The sequence below is a fragment of the Orycteropus afer genome, unplaced genomic scaffold (genome assembly GCF_000298275.1).
Source record: "Orycteropus afer afer isolate SDZICR_OR568_19922 unplaced genomic scaffold, OryAfe1.0 scaffold00057, whole genome shotgun sequence".
NCBI classification, from domain to species: domain Eukaryota; kingdom Metazoa; phylum Chordata; class Mammalia; order Tubulidentata; family Orycteropodidae; genus Orycteropus; species Orycteropus afer.
In genome coordinates this window covers 10,619,337-10,635,250 of record NW_006921644.1, presented here as the reverse complement: position 1 = coordinate 10,635,250, position 15,914 = coordinate 10,619,337, and the positions used below count along the sequence as shown (strand labels likewise).

Below are 15,914 nucleotides of genomic sequence, written 5' to 3'. Positions count from 1 at the left end.
GGTTGTAGACGGTGAGGCACCCAGCGGCGGCCAGGCTGGGCCAAACAGAGCAGGGACTGACGCTGGAGCAGAGCCTGGCAACGTTTGGTTCTTGAACGTTGGGGTCACTGTGAGTCAGACCGGGCCGGACAGTACCTAACGACAACTGGTATTCAAACGCTGTGCCTGACTCACAGTTTGCTGGGGGCCTCGGGAACCTGATGCAGGTACCACTGGGGCGCCGCTCAGGCGCCAGGCAGAGGGAGTGCACTCACCTAGCAGGTAGGGGTTACTAGCAGGTCGCCTGTTTCAGGCCCTCAGCCCCTCACTGCAAGCCACACTGACCCCCGTCTCTCCCGCTGGACTGGCGCGCCGAAGGGTGTGGACCTGTCCCCTCGGCCCGGTGTCCCCAGCCTCTTCCTGGCACTTAGAGGGTGTTGGGCGCATCCTCGTTTGAATGAATGAACAAATGCATGGCTGCTGTGGCCGAGCAGACGTAGGCTGACACGTTCCTTCCGTCCGCTTGGTCCGATGGGAACGTGTCTACGAGACCCAGCGGCCAAGGTAAGAGTCTGGGGCAGCTGGAACCACCCGGGACTGGGCCGGGCCGACCCCAGACCTAGAGAACCCCACGCTGACATTCCTAACAGGTGTCGGGCCGAGTCGTACGCCCACTCAGGTGTGGGGCCGGAGGACCGTGGGTCTCGGAGGAGAAATCCCGGAGAAGCAAGGCTGGCCGGCTTCCCGGAGGAGGCGGCCTCTCGGCTCGGAGACGGGGGAAGATGGGTATATACGAGGGGGCAGTGGACTCCGAGAGGATGGGCGCTGTTTGCTTCTGGAGCCCCGGCGCCAGCAGAACGCTGGTCAAACCAGGAGCTTGGTAAACATTTGTTAAATGAACAAACAACTACGGGGATACCACACAAGCCTTCCTGCGTCAGCGCGGTCACCCGCATCCGACGCCCTATCGCTCGCGCATGCGCGCCCGGCTACGCCTACGTCCCTCGCGTCACGCCTCCGGTCCCCCGAGGCCACGCCTCCCCTCTCGTGGCCAGCGCGCAGGCGCGGGGAGCGGCGGCTCGGGTGACGTCACTCTGCATCAGATTCCATCCTGAGGTCGTCGCGGAGTGATTGCGTCGACATGGAGCCGAGGGCGGGTGAGAGGCACGGCGGGGTCTCAGGGCACTTGAGGGATGTGGAGGAACCCCCAGGAGGGCGAGGGGCGTGCACGGCCCAGAGGCAGGTCCCAAGAGGGGACTGCTGCGGCCTCCTGCCTGCACGGGGGTCTGGGCGCTGGGTGGAGCACCTACCAATCATCACAAGAACCCCACGACTTCGGTACCCCACACCGTCCCTGTCCTATTCGGGAGAGAGGCTCGCCGCGGGGGCACGGACGGATCCGAAACCGGTATTGCGTCCAACCCAGGCACCGGCGAGGCTTGTTCGCGAGTCCTGCCCTAAAAGGGGTCCTCCTTAAAGGAGGGGTCCTCCTTCCTAGTGCCGCGATGGACCTATTGCAGGAGCGCCTGGCACAGACAGTAGCCAGAGCTAATGCACGTGGCACCGGATTTCCCGATGACATCCGGGAAAGACAATCGCGACAAATCCGTCCTGACTTGTGCACGCGCACCCTGCTGGGGAGAAGTGAACATGACTAAGACACCCAAACCCACCACGTCCAGTCGATCCCGGCTCCGGGCCACCCTGTGGGACAGAGTGGAACTGCCCCTTAGGGTTTGCAAGGTTATCATCTTTCTCCTGCGGAGGAGCAGCACTTGGGTGCAAACCGCCCACCGTTTGCCTGGCAGCCGATGGCTTAACCACTGCACTACCGTTTGTGCACCCACCCACCTATTGCCATGAGTCCTGTCTGATTCACCGACCCTGTATGACAGAGTGGAAATTCACACAATTCTTAATTCACACAGCGCTGGGGGTCTAACAGGTTGTCAGGAAAACGAGTGGGGTAGTAGATACCAAAGAGATTTGAAACAAACCGGTACCGATACAAGCTGACGCATCTGGACCAACACCATCAAACAGAGCAGCGTTTTTAAATGTGTCCGTGCTGCGGTGCTAGCTGACCAGAGCACAGGGTTCAGCCAGGCTTATTCGGACTGCCTCAGGCACATGATCAAGCATGTAAAAAGGCTTAGAACGAAAGAGTCCTGCACAGGGAATCATAACTGGTCATCGAGAATGCTGCCTAGCTTACAAATAAAAACAGTCAGTTGTTAACTGAAAGGCTGGGTGTTCGAACCCAGCCAGTGGTGCTGAGGAAGCAAAGTGAGACTGCAGTGCCCTGTGGGGCAGAGGGCTACTCTGTAACAAACACCTGGAGGCGGGTGAGCTGGGGTCAGCCTGAGGGACTCAGCAACAGCTACCAGCTCAGCAGTCGCTGGGGGGGAAGGTGAGCTTACTTGACTGAGCAGAAGTGAGCTGATGCAAGCTACACTGAGGAGACGAACATCCAGCTCCTTGGTTCTCCACCGAACTCGGGTGGCCGAGCCAAGGCCCGTCGGGAATGCGTGGTTCCACAGGGTGGACTGTGCTTTGCTCGCCGACTGCTACCAGGGCAGCAGAACTAGGTTAGACCCTGGGGTTGTGTTTCATTTACTGTTTCCAGACTAATGATTTGTCACGAGCGTAGAGCTTAGCGTTACTGCCCATTTCTCAGCGTCCACATCTGCAGACCTAGATGCTTCTCTGACGTGGTTGGTAAGCCAGTGTAGAGTGGAGAAGGGGCCCTGCTAACCGAAAGGTCAACGGTTCAAACCCAGCAGCCACTCTGTGGGAGAAAGACCTGGTGATTTGCTCCTGGAAACATTATAGCCCAGGGAACCTACGGGGCCTACCTCGGAGATACTGCACATTCTGTTCCAGACCACCTCAATAAAACAACTATCACGATAAAATGAGACACGTGAATTTTTTTTATTTCCCAGTGTCTTTAAAATTTATATTGACTCTAGACTGTAGTCTGTGAAGTGTGGAACAGCATGATGAGAAAGTGTGAAATCCATGAGAATGGTCCGCCTGGGACACAGAGACACAGTGAGCCCAGGCTATTGGAAGAAAAATAGACTTGCTCAGTGCAGGGTGGTCACAAACCTTCAATTTGCATAACATGCAATACAGCCAGTCTCAGTTAAACGAGGTGTGCCTGCACTCTGCCCAGCAGGGTTGCTAGGAGTCAGACCTATGGCAGCGGGTGTGGCATTGAGGGTGTGACTGGAGCAGACAGAGCGTCGGCTGTGAGGACAGCCTACAGAATACTGCTCCTTTTCACTTCATTAATAAGACACAACCCTTTGTCGCCATAGGTGTCACCAAACAGGACATTCGTGAAAAAATCTGGGACTTCATGGAATCACACAACTTAGCTGACTTTCCTCGACCTGTTCACCACAGAATCCCTAACTTCAAGGTACTGCAGCTGAGGCTTCCTGGAGCTGGCAAGGGAGACAAGAGTGTCCTCCATGAGTCTCCCTGAGTAACGGGGAACTCGGCTTCCGTCCTGCTTCCTGGGGGTTAGAATCCGGCAGCAGTGGGGATGGTGTGAACCCGCACCATCTGGCTGGGGCGCGGCTGGTGTTTAGAGACGAATGTCTTCAAGTTACTCAGCCTTCAGGCCCACTGACCATGCTCTCGCCTATGTGAGCAGGGTCGGTGTGTCTTGGGGTGAGTGGTGCTAAGGCAGGTGTCCACTATTTGATACAAAGCGAAGTGTGTATCCAGGCTGGGAGCATGGTACCATGATGACTTTTCACAAACCTGAGCATCTAAGAACGTTCCGGAGGGAACGGCTGTTTGAGCGCAGCTTGGCTGCTAACTGGAAGGTCTGCAGTTCAAACCCACAAGCAGCCCTGTGGGAGAAAGATGTGGTAATCTGCTTCTATGATGATTGTTGTTGTTATTTGCCATCGAGTCGGCCCCAACTCACAGCGACCACAGCCTTGGAAACCCTCTGGGGCAGTTCCACTCTGTCCTCTAGGGGCGCTGTGGGTTGGAATCCACTGGACGGCACGGTTTTGGTTTACACCAGGGAATGATGTCCATGGAGGGAAAGAGATGACGGGGTGAAGGAGGCACAGTCGTTGAAATGACTCACCAGGGGTCAGCTGGGGGGGCGGGGCTCTGGGCGAGGGGTAGTCTGCCGTTTGCTGATTCGGGTGCCAGTTCCACAGGTGTGTTTCATTTTGTGAAAATACACCCACTTTGAGCTCACAATTTGTGTACTTCTAGGAATCTAAGTTTCACCTTGGGGGGGAAATAAACTGGGGCAGGGCTGGCCGCAGCCTTTTTCTGCCCTGGCTGCCCTCGTCGCTGTCTCCCTGGCTCTCGGTTCCCATCTTAGCACCCTGCCCGTCTGGGCGAGATGCCAGTCACACAGACCACTTGGTCATGGCACTGGGTGCCCGCCCAGTAACACGCGCATCCATTTAAAAACAGGGTGCTTCCCGGGCTGCTGAGCACCTCCCACGCTTGCAGGAATTCAAAGTGGCCAGGACCGTCAAAGTCAATCCCGACGCCCCCCAGAAAAGCGTTCGTTTCCTCACCCTCAACGTAAGTGCCACTCTGTCTGTTTGCCTGGTAGGGGTCTTACGTGGCTTGCCAGAACATCCAACAGCTAGAAGCTTTTGCCAAGACACGGGAAGTGAAAGTGGACCCTGATAAACCGTTGGAAGGTGTTCGGCTCTTGGCACTGCAGGTAACCGCTTCCCTGAGCAGAGGCTGGCCCTGTGTGCACGCAGGCTAACCCTTGTTTAGGGTACTGGGGCTCTGGCTCCCCCGACACAGATGAGAACAGTCCAAAAAGCCCCCAATGGTTAGAAGTCGGTCAGTGAGAAGTCTGGATGTGTCTTAATCTGGTAATAAAAGGTGTTCCAATCCCCAAGGCGTTCTGAATTCTGACATACCCCTAGAAGAGAAAGATTATGGCATGTGTGTTGTTTCCCTATGTACAGTGTTACTAGTCTTTGAACACTGAAGACGGTGTTACTAGTCTTGAGAGCTCTAGTGGTATAGTGCCTAAGGCGTTTGACTGCTAAACAGAAGGTTGGCGGTTCAAACCCACCAGCCACTCCTCGGAAAGAAGACCAGGCAGTCTGTTTCTGTAGAGATTTACTGTCTCGGAAACCCAGGGAGAGGTCACTCTGAGTCGGATCCGACCGACGGCAGTGACTTGGCTTTTTGTTTCTGGTTGTCTTTGAAACTAGATAACCCACGAGCAAGAGATGCAATGAATGTGTACCCAGAGGAGATCGTGATTAGGGCAGTGCTTTTCCACGAAAACACAAGGCCTCTTCCATGGGAAAAAGAAAGAACCCTCCCTGTGTTGATTTAACTGCGTGTCATTAAATGCAACACGTATGAGCGTAAACTACACGCACGGTTTTATACGTATAGCTCTCTTAGTTCAACCACAGAACCACCACAAACCTACAGATTATATCCAGTCTGACTGTAAAGGCAGTCAGAGTGACATCACCTCCGTGTAACGCAGCAGGTGATGCTGCTGGCTGGGACAGGTCGCACCCCCCGCGCACAACCGTAGGACCATCTGTCACGAGGCAGGGTCTTTGGAAGTCAGCAGGCCTTACGCAGCCACATACTGTGTGGTGACTCAGCTATCCTACCACTGTGGTTGAGTCAGGCCACCGAGACCCCCTGGTTGACACAGGTGCCTGTCTTGGTCTGGCTTCTTTAAGGAGCTGAGCCAGGGAAGCGGCTACAGATGGACACACCTAGAGAGACCCTGAGAACTACATACAGCCTTGCCAGGCTGACCCACCATGTCACCGTCACAGCACCCTCCTTCCGCACAGTGAAGGAGGGCGTTTACAGGGAGCAGGAGGGGCCAGGAGTCTCCTTGGCTCGGCTGCAAGAGGGTCGGCCTCCCTAGCAGCTGGAGGGGGCCTTCCCTGCTGGCTCTCCCAGAAGGGGGATTGCCTGGGTTTCACTTCCTTTTGAGTAAATCAGGCCGGTGACCTGGAAGTGATTAGCAGCATGCTGGCCCAGCCATGCATGGTGCTTACGGGTGAGGCCCTAGACGCCGGATCCTGCCACAGTCCTACAGGGGCAGGCTTTGTCTCTCTGTCCCCGTCCCACGTGCTCATAGCAGAGTAGCGAAGTGATGGCTCCCCACACACCATTTCACTGGTTTTGCAAACAAGGCATTTCCTCAGCAGCTGCAGGTTCTGCTGCTCTTCCTAAAATGGTGCGACCACGCGTGCAGGAAGGTTGATCTGCCCAGTGTTGTAACCACTGGGTTCTCTTTCCTTTAAAAGAGCCACAAGACGCTCTTGGTCCCAACACCACGACTGAGGACAGGCTTGTTCAATAAGATCACACCCCCTCCTGGGGCCACAAGAGACATCCTGAGAAAATGTGCCACCTCTCAGGTGAGTGCAAAGGCAGCCTCTGTGACAGACCGTTCACAGAAGCAGGCGGTGGGCGGGATGCGTGAATGGAGCACGACACCGCCGTGGCATCGAAAGTTACATCTCACAGAGCCAAAGGCGCAGGGACGGGAGGCACTCCGCAACGCAACACTCGCTAAAGAGCAAGGGCGTTCCCTCGTGCTCTGTTCCTGGCATTAGAAATTCACTGGAGGAAGAGTGGAAGCCACAACTCATCTCTGGTGCTCTGGTGCCCTCCAGTGGTAACTCGTGGTATACGTTTCAGGACTTCCATTCCGCGGAAACAAGGGCAGCCTACATGTTGCATAGCAACCAGCCTCTCACCTGTGGGAGTCTGACCCCAGTGGGAAACAGGCAGCAGCATCCCACTCAAAGCTGGGGGGGGGCAACCACTTTAAATGTGGTCAACCACCGTCTTGGAGCAGGGCAGGGCTGTTTCCTGCTCAGGTCAGTCCACTGTGCACGAGGTTTGGTTGCTGGGCAACATGTAGGCTGCCCTTGTTTTGGTCAGCCGTGACTGAAACGGTTCAAACTGCTTGGAAGCCCTGGCAGTTTCCCCAGCTGCTGGCGTGTCGGCCCGGACTCGTGGTGACCCCAGGGGTGGCCAGTGGCTGAGTTTTCAGATTTCCAGGCCTTTCTTCCGAGCCGCTCCTGGGTGACTCGTACCCCCGACCTTGCTGACCACTGTGTACGTGCTCTATCTGTTATTTTTGTTACCTCACTTCATCCCAACAATCCAGCGAGGCAGGGGGTGTCACCCCTGATTTACACATGAAGAGACCGATGCTCAGAGAGACAAGGAGCTGCTCAAGTCATGTGGCCTCCAGTGGATTTGAACTCGTTAGCCTCCAGTGCCTGTGTTCTTGTGCCTCATGAGAAAGCATGGGAGGAAACCGGGAGAGAAATGCTCGAATGACTCCAGAAGTGAGTGGGTTTCCTGCAGACCCGCTCCCGTCCTGCCGCACTCTGGTGCCAGGTGGTGTGTTTCCTGTTGTGCAGAGGAGTCTGGGACAGACCCTGAGTGCCCTTTGACGGCGGGTCACACAGGAGAACATGGTGCAGGGTGCCTTATAGCCTGCATCTCCGTCTTAGGGCGTGAGGAACTACAGCGTGCCCGTCGGCCTGGACTCCAGGGTCCTGGTGGATCTGGTCGTGGTGGGATCCGTCGCCGTATCCGAACACGGTGAGATGCCATGGTGTGCGCTCAGGGACGTGGTCGCTTACCCCAGGGGCCGCTGCCCTGGGAGCCTTCTGTCTGCCGTGTGGATGCCCCCGGTAATTTCACTTTCCAGACTTATGCCTGGGCCTCTGTCCTGTGTCCCTCCTCTCCCGGTCCACACCTGTACAGCGTGTTCTCTGTTCTGTGAGGGACGACAAGTGAGCTAACGCTCTTGGTGGTAAATGTTTACTCTCTGGTTGAGTCAGTGGGGACAGGAGTGGGATGTCTCTGCACGACAAACGGGAAACACGGGCCTCGAGTCTTGTTCCCGTCACGCATGGTGCATCTTGAATCACGGTGTGGCCCTGGGACCTCCTGCTGGTGGCCATACGGGGTCTGCCTCTGGGCAGGTGAAGCTGCACTGGCCCCACAAAATTGTCTTAAGTCTCACTGCGCAGAGAGCCCTGTTGATTTTCAAAGTGATAATAATGAAAATAGCCAGGCCATGGTGAGAGAACGTTCATGGTACACAACAGGGCCTGTGCCTTGGCCCCAGGTGGCTGCTGCTAACAGCTCCATGTGTCCACATCCACACCACTCCTGCGGGTGACACAGGTGTGGTACAGTTTGTACACGTCCCGTCTCCTGTTTTGCAGAGGGTAGTGGTCCACATGGGGCTTGTGCTTGGCTTTGCAGGAGGGGACAGTCCACACAGCACTTGCCCTTGCCTTGCTGCTGTATCTCGTTGCCCTCCCAGAGCACACACAGTGACAGTGAGTGACCTCACTGTGTCCGAGGCTGCACAGAACGGCCCAGAATACACCTTGCCAGGCCCTCACTGACACACAGCCGTGTCATTTGCACGGTGGGTGGGGTTTTACAGATAACGCAGGGGAACTTCCCTGTCATGAAGTCTAAGGAGATTTGGGGACTGTCCCTGGGCTCATTCCTAGGAGGAGACCTGGCACACCCCAGCGTGGTGGTTTGAAATCTCCGTAGGCCTCATGGAATTACCCACTAGGAAGGTCACGTTCAATCCCTGCCCCCTTCCCGGGCCTCCATCAGTAGCTGGAATCAGACTCCGTTGCTCAGTCTGGCTGTGAATGGCAGCATCCCTTCGGCCTTTTCATCCCCACTGTCACATGAGAGCCACGGGGCATCTTCACACTCACTGTTCACGTGTGGTGACCCTTCATATCCTTTGCCAGTTTTCTGCTGAACTTGGGTTTTTTGCATGTGCAGCTACAAGTTTTTTAAAGTACTATTTTACCGAGTTTTTGGTGCAGCCTCACACAGCAGGTTAGGTTCCTATTTGACAATCTCCCCACAAACCGTTAGTTACATTAGTCACGTTGCCCACACACGGCTGCTGAGTTACGTTGGTCACGCTGACCACATGTGGCTGCGTTCTCGTCACTGTGTCCAGTCTGTTCCCTCTCTGGTCCTCTGGGTTTCCTGCTCCGTCTTCTCATCTTTGCTTTTGCATAATTGACCTTCTGTTCTCGTAACAACAGTTTTAAGTAGGGCATGGCCTGTGGGTCCTGCCCTTCGATTTGTGTGCCCTCCTGCTGTTCTATTAAAAGGTGGTCTCCGGAGAGGCCCAGGGCGACAGGCCCCGGGTGACGGGCCCTGGGTGTCTCTGCTGCCTTCCATCCTAGTTTGTTCTGCTTTTTCTTATATGTAAGAATCTGGGTTCTGCTCCACATCCTATCCAGGACTTTGAACTGTGACCCGACCGGTCAGTAGAGTCTGTGGTGGTGGCCGGGCACCATCTGGTTCTGGTCTCAGGGTGGATGAGGCTGTGGCTCGTGCGGACTTTTTTCCCTGGGAGGTTTTGGCCACCTTCTTCCTGGTTTGCTCCTGGAGAGTGGAGACCTGTAGCTCTGTCTTAGATGGCCGCCTGTAAGCTTTGACAGCCTAGACGCCACTCACTTCACTTCAGATCAGCTTTTGTGGACTCTGCCGTGCCAGTTGAGTTGTCCTGTGAGACCGTAGTGCTCAGCCTTCCGAACCAGAGAAGCAGCCTTGCATGGTGTTTGGTTATGTCTGAAGAGGACCCTGTTTTTATTTTTACACAAACAGAACTCGTCTTCCACCAGCTGCTCCCTCCCCCCAAGATACCCTCATAGTCCTACTGATCCTTCTCCACTGGGGCTGTGAGAACCAGTTAGCGTCACAGCCTCAGAAACACTGGGGGGGGGGGGGCAGGGCTGGCACAGAGATGCGGAAGGCAGACTGCACCAAAACACGGCGCCTGCACGTGTGTCTCCCGTGAACGGACGTGCCTGCACCCGTGATTTGGTGTCTGCACGTGCCCACAGAGGCTCCTGCCTGCCTCGCCGTGTGCAGCCCTGCAGCTGGTGTACACCGCGTGGCCCGGCCCCAGCCCCGCGCACTCAGACCCTCCTCCTCTTCTGCTCGGGTGGTGGTCTCGGGCGCCACGCTGGGCGCCACCGTCCCTCGGCAAGCACCGGGCTCCGTTCATCTCTCCCTGTCTTCTTACAGAAGACGGATCGAGCTGGGCTTGGCCTCACCTGCTTGCTTCGTTTCACTCAGCATCACACGACTGCGGGTCTTTAACCGTGAACGCGGCCAGCAGATAGGAGTCTGGAAAGGGCGGGGGGGGGGGTGTGCTCTGGCCACCAGTGTCCCCCGAAGCCAGGGGCGTCTGCGGGCTGGCGGCCCCGCTCTCGTCTCCTGGGGAGCTGGGCGCCCTTCTCCAACCTGGCAGCCTTCCTCTAGGTTCACACGTGCAGCCCCGCCCCTCAGCAGAGGGCGGAGTTGGCACTTGTTCCTGCTTTTCCAGAGGCTGCTTTGTCCTGAGTCCCTGGTCTCAAAGCCTCTTTTCCTTCCGAGGTCAGCAGACCAAGCACGTTTGTACCAGGCAGAACGTGTGGCAGAACGTGTGCCCCGCCGGTCTCCCAGCGGCTCTCTGACTGCTGCCCTGAGGCTGGGTTCCTGCTTTAAAACGGCGACTGCTCCCTGCACTGCCTTTAAGCTCTGAACAGCTAGCCGGCCTGACGCGGGGAGTCTGTTTGGGTGGCTGCTTGTGGGGGTTACGGTCCTGGGAGGGCCAGGATCTTGGGTTTCTCTTTCCACGGGGACCTAATTAACAGTTTCCCCCTCAGAGCCCGGCCGCAACGGCTGATCCTCTGGTTCTCTCCCAGGCTGGCGGATCGGGAAGGGAGAAGGCTATGCTGACCTGGAATACGCCATGATGGTGTCAATGGGGGCCGTCTGCGAGGAGACACCCGTAGTCACAGTCGTCCACGACTGCCAGGTGCTTCCTGCAAACGGGCGACGCGTGGCCAGAGCCACGCTCCTCCCAGTGAGCACGAGTGAGGCGGACAGACGAACACACCTGCCCAGGGAGTGGGAGGGGAGAGAGGGGGACAGACAGGCAGACAGACAGACCCTGCCAGGAGATCAGAGGGGAGAGAGGAGGACAGACAGGCAGACAGACAGACCCCATGAGGAGAGCGAGAGGGGAGAGGGGGGACAGACATGCAGACAGACAGAACCCATGAGGAGAGCGAGAGGGGAGAGGGGGACAGACAGACAGACCCCACCAGGAGATCAGAGGGGAGAGAGGGGGACAGACAGGCAGACAGACAGACCCTGCCAGGAGAGTGAGAGGAGACAGACATGCAGACAGACAGACCCCACCAGCAGAGTGAGAGGGGAGAGGGGGACAGACAGGCAGACCCTACCAGGAGATCAGAGGGGAGAGAGGGGGACAGACAGACAGGCAGACAGACCCCGCCAGGAGGGGAGAGGGGGATGGACATGCAGACAGACAGACCCCATGAGGAGAGTGAGAGGGGAGAGGGGGACAGGCAGGCAGAGGGACACACCCCACCAGGAGAGTGAGAGGGGAGAGGGGACAGACAGACAAACCCCATGAGGAGAGTGAGAGGGGATGGGAACAGGCAGGCAGAGGGACAGACCCCGCAGGGAGAGTGAGTGGACCAGGCAGGCAGAGACAGACCCTATGGAGTGAGTAAGAGGAGACTGAGGGGACAGACAGACAGACCTCGTCTTCTCACATGCTAGCATCAGGCATGGGCATGTTGTGATGGGTGGTCTGTTGCTCAGGGGTGCGACAGAGCCCTCTCCGCAAAGGGAGGACCGCCTGCCGTGTGACCAGTATCCTTCTTTCCTTCTGAGGGTGTGGCAGACATGCCTGAACTACCTCTCACCAGTGCCCTTGGCCCTGTCTGACAGGTCGTCGACATCCCTGAGGCACTCCTCGAGGACCATGACCTCACCGTGGACTATGTGCTCACACCCACCAGGGTCATCGTGACGGGGTGCCGGCGCCCGAAGCCAAAGGGCATCATGTGGTGTAAGGTAGGCTCTGTGGCCCGGCAGCTGGCTCTCCTTGAGGGTTCCCGGCCTGGCAGGGTAGCAGCCCCAGACCTGGCGCAGCCATACGTCAGGACAGCTGCGGGGTGCTGGGACCACGCGGCTGCCTGGGCTAGCCATGTCCGAGTTCTGGTGTGCTCGAGGTCGGCTCTGACAGCCCTGGGGTCTGCCAGCAGCTGGCCTCTGGGTTTGCTGTAGTGTTACAGCCCGCTGTGGACAGAGAGAGAGAGGGCCAGTGGACCGGAGGCTGAGGCCTTGAGTTTGTGTTTGGCTAACTATTCCTCACCGTTATCCCAAAAGTCTCTGGGTGATCTGTGAACTGAAAGGGTGATGGTCCCAAGCCACCCAGAGGCACCGAACACAGGCCTCGTGGTCCGTTTCTAAAAAGTGACGGCTGCGGTGACTCCAGTGCAGCTCTGCTCTGCGCAGGGGTGGCCAGAGTCCGAGCCACCTTGACAGCAGCTGGCGACAGCAGGACATCCCAGCTGCCGGTGGCCACCTGCCTGGCTGGAGGTTCTCCTTGGTGGGCAGAGGGTTCCTCGCAGTGTCTCTGGAGCTCCAGGCAACACCAGATGAGTGGAAGGCCGCCCCAAAGCCTTCGAGAGCCCGACGCCTTTGAGGTGCTCTCTCCAGAGTGGCTAAGAGCAGACTGCAGCAGAGCCCCAAGGCCTGAGCACGAGCGGCCGGAGCTCCTGCGGACATGCCGAGGGCTTAGGCTCCGTTTGGATGAGACAGGAAACAAGCATTCTGTCCATGTCTCCTGTTCCTCAGACTCGATCATCCAGTGTTTGAAGAGGCCTTTCACCCTCCCCTCCGCATGTGGCCATGCAGACCAGGCACTCTGCTGTGTCCCAGGCCTGGCGGGACACCCACAGGTAGCTGGGCCCTAGGAACACCGGGGTGGCCAAGTGCTCACTCCAGAGCCAGCACTCAAAAAATCAGACATTGTATTGCATTGGGCAAATCTGCTGCAAAAGATTTCTTTAAAGTGTTAAGAAGCAAAGATGTCACTTTGCAGACTCAGGTGAACCTAACCCAAGCCATGGTGTTTCCAGTCGCCTCATATGCATGTGAGAGCTGGACAGTGAGTAAGGAAGACCAAAGAAGAGTTGATGCTTTTGAGCTGCACTGCTGGCGAAGAATGCTGACAGTCCCATGGACCGCCAGAAGAATGAACAAATCTGTGCTGGAAGGAGTGCAGCTGGAATGCTCCCTGGAAGCGAGAATGGCCAGACGTCGTCTCACCTACTTTGGCCATGTGGTCAGAAGGGACCATTCCCTGGAGAAGGATGTCATGCTTGGTGAGGGGGAGGGTCAGCGAAGAAGGGGAAGGCCCTCAGCGAGACAGACTGACACGGTGGTGCCGCACTGGGCTCAAGTACAGCAGGGACTGTGCGGCTGGTGCAGGACCAGGCAGTGTCTCATTCTGTTGAGCACAGGCTTGCTGTGAGCTAGAGCCCACTTGGTGGCACCTGACAAGAGCATCATGCCTGTGGTTAGAGTCCCGTCTGGGGGTGAGTTGTCTGTTGCACTGATGAGGCGGGAGTAGGATGAGATGTGTTAGAGTCCCGCCTTGCTGGAGAGAGTGACTCAGGTCCCCACCCCTGGTTTCCTCAGTTTATGTGTGAGTGCTCTTGCCAAGTCCTCTCCCGCTCTGGATCCTGCGTCTCATCCATCATCATCTCAGCCCCGGCTCTTAGGACTTGAGACAGCAGCCAGTCGTCTGACCTGCTGATTTGGGCTCCTCAGCTCCTGTAACCGTGTGAGTGAGGAGAATCCTCCATACCATGCAGCCGTGTGAGTGAGGAGAATCCTCCGAAGCAATGCCGGACCCACGGACTTGGGACTTGCCAGCCTCTACAACTTCGTGAACCATTTCCTTGGTGATTCCCAGGTTCTGTGAAACGTCACAGCAAGTGACAGAACCCAAGGGTGGGAGGGAGAGTCCTGAGGGGAGGAGGAGGAGCTGACATTAGAGATGATGGAGTGGGACACCTGGGAGGATTCTAACCTCTGCCTCCTAGGGACCAGCCTCGCACTGATCTTCTAAAAGAGATTGCCGAGCAGTTTGGCAGCAGATGTCTAAAGAGTTAGATGGCTGATTTGTGCTTGGCTTGGCATGTGTTTCTAGAAGAGAGATTATTTTTTTTAATGCATTTTATTGAAATATAATTTATGTACAGTCAAATACACAAAACTAAAGTGACATGGGTCAATTTTTTTTTTTTTTTTTTTTTTTTTTTTGCAGTGTTCCCTCCCCTCCCCTCCCACCCCTGGAAACCAATAAAGAAAGTTTCCCTCCATATATAAACCTTGCCTTGACCCTCCACAACAACGAACTAATACTATATTTGTCCTTCTGTGATTGACTTATTTCACTCAGCATAATGTCCTCCAAGTTCATCCATATTATGCAGTGTTTTGTAAACTCTACATTATTCTTTAGTGCTGCATAGCATTCCATTATGTGTATGTACCATAGTTTGGTCATCCATTCTTCCACTGATGGGCACATAGCTTGTTTCTGTCTTTTTGCTATTGTAAATAGTGCTGTGATGAACATGAGCGTGCATGTATCTGTTCCTGTCCTGGCTCTCACCTCTCTAGGTTATATACCTGGTAATGGGATTGCTGGGTCAAATGGGATCTCCAGCTTTCTAAGGAATTGCCAGATTGCTTTCCACAGTGGTTGTGTCACTTCACAGTCACATAAGCAGTGTATGAAAGGCCCAATCTCTCCACATCCCCGCCAACATTTGTTATTTTCTGTCTCGTTGAACTTTGCCATCAGTACTGGGGTGAGATGGTATCTCATTGTTGTTTTGATTTGCGTATCTCTGATGGCCAATGATTGTGAGCATCTCTTCATGTATTAGCTGGCCACCTGAATATCCTCCTTGGTTAAGTGTCTACTCATGTCTTCTGCTCATTTTCCAATTGTATTGTTAATTCCTTTGGTGTTGAGGTGTTGGAGTTTTCTATAAATCTTGGAGTTAAGTCCCTTGCCAGATATGTAATTATCGTTTTGTTGCTGTCATTTTTGTTACGTACTTTTTCATGGTGTCGATTTCTTTGTTCCATATAATTTTCTATGCTGAGCTCATTTTGTTTATGGATCGTGTTAGCACTTCCTTTGTTGCTGTTGTTTGAGTATTTGCTAAATATTTGTGCTGGTCCTCTTTTTTATTTTGTTGTGAAGGTTAATCATTTTTCTTTGAGGTTACCATATGATTTATAGTTTTCTTCCTAAGTTTAGAACAGTCCATTCTATCTTGTAGTTGTCTTGACTTCCCTACCATCTAGAAGTTCTGTAACAACAGTGTTTTTTCCCTCTTTTTGGTTTGTAGTTGTCTTCATTTGTCAATTGATGTCTCTGGTTTCCTGTTTACAATCTTGTAGGCTTATTTACTTTGGATGCTTCCATAGCTGGGTTGGTTTCTGGGTTACATCATCATGTGTGTTAATGGTCAGTTGTTGTTGGCTATTGTTGCTTCTCTGTCCAAAGGACTCCCTTTGGCATCTCTTGTAAGGTTGGTCTGGTTTTAATTTCTGCTTATCTGGAAGTGTGCTAATTTCGCCATCATATTTGAGGAACAGTTTTGCTGTGTACACAATTCTTGGTTGGAAATTTTTCTCTTTCAGGGTTTTATATACCGTCCCATTGTCTTCTTGCCTGCATGGTTTCTGCCTAGAAATCCGAGCTTAGTCTTATTGGTTGCCCCTTATAGGTAACTTTTTGTTTTTCCCATGCTGCTCTCAGGATTCTTTCTTTGTCTTTTGTTTTGGTGAATTTGATGATGATATGTCTTGGTGATTTTATTTTGGGGTCTATCCTGTTTAGGGTTCGTTGGACTTCCTGAATGGATATATTCTCATCTTTCATCATATCAGGGAAGTTCTCTTCCAACAAATCTTGGACAATTTTCTCAGTGGTTTTATTTTTCTCTTCCTGTTCTGGAATTCCAATGACTCATAGGTTATTTCTTTTG

General features: G+C 54.7%; 1 protein-coding gene across 1 annotated transcript in view; it reads left to right on the top strand.

The window, feature by feature from the left end:
• Positions 1-1,120: 1,120 nt before the first annotated feature.
• Positions 1,121-15,914, top strand: part of MTHFSD (methenyltetrahydrofolate synthetase domain containing) — a 17,921-nt gene continuing 3,127 nt past the window's right edge. The window contains exons 1-7 of the mRNA XM_007939214.1: positions 1,121-1,136; positions 3,303-3,406; positions 4,577-4,690; positions 6,270-6,383; positions 7,494-7,584; positions 10,728-10,840; positions 11,785-11,910. Of these exons, the coding sequence (XP_007937405.1) occupies positions 1,121-1,136; positions 3,303-3,406; positions 4,577-4,690; positions 6,270-6,383; positions 7,494-7,584; positions 10,728-10,840; positions 11,785-11,910 (678 nt within the window). The remainder of the gene's footprint in view (positions 1,137-3,302; positions 3,407-4,576; positions 4,691-6,269; positions 6,384-7,493; positions 7,585-10,727; positions 10,841-11,784; positions 11,911-15,914) is intronic.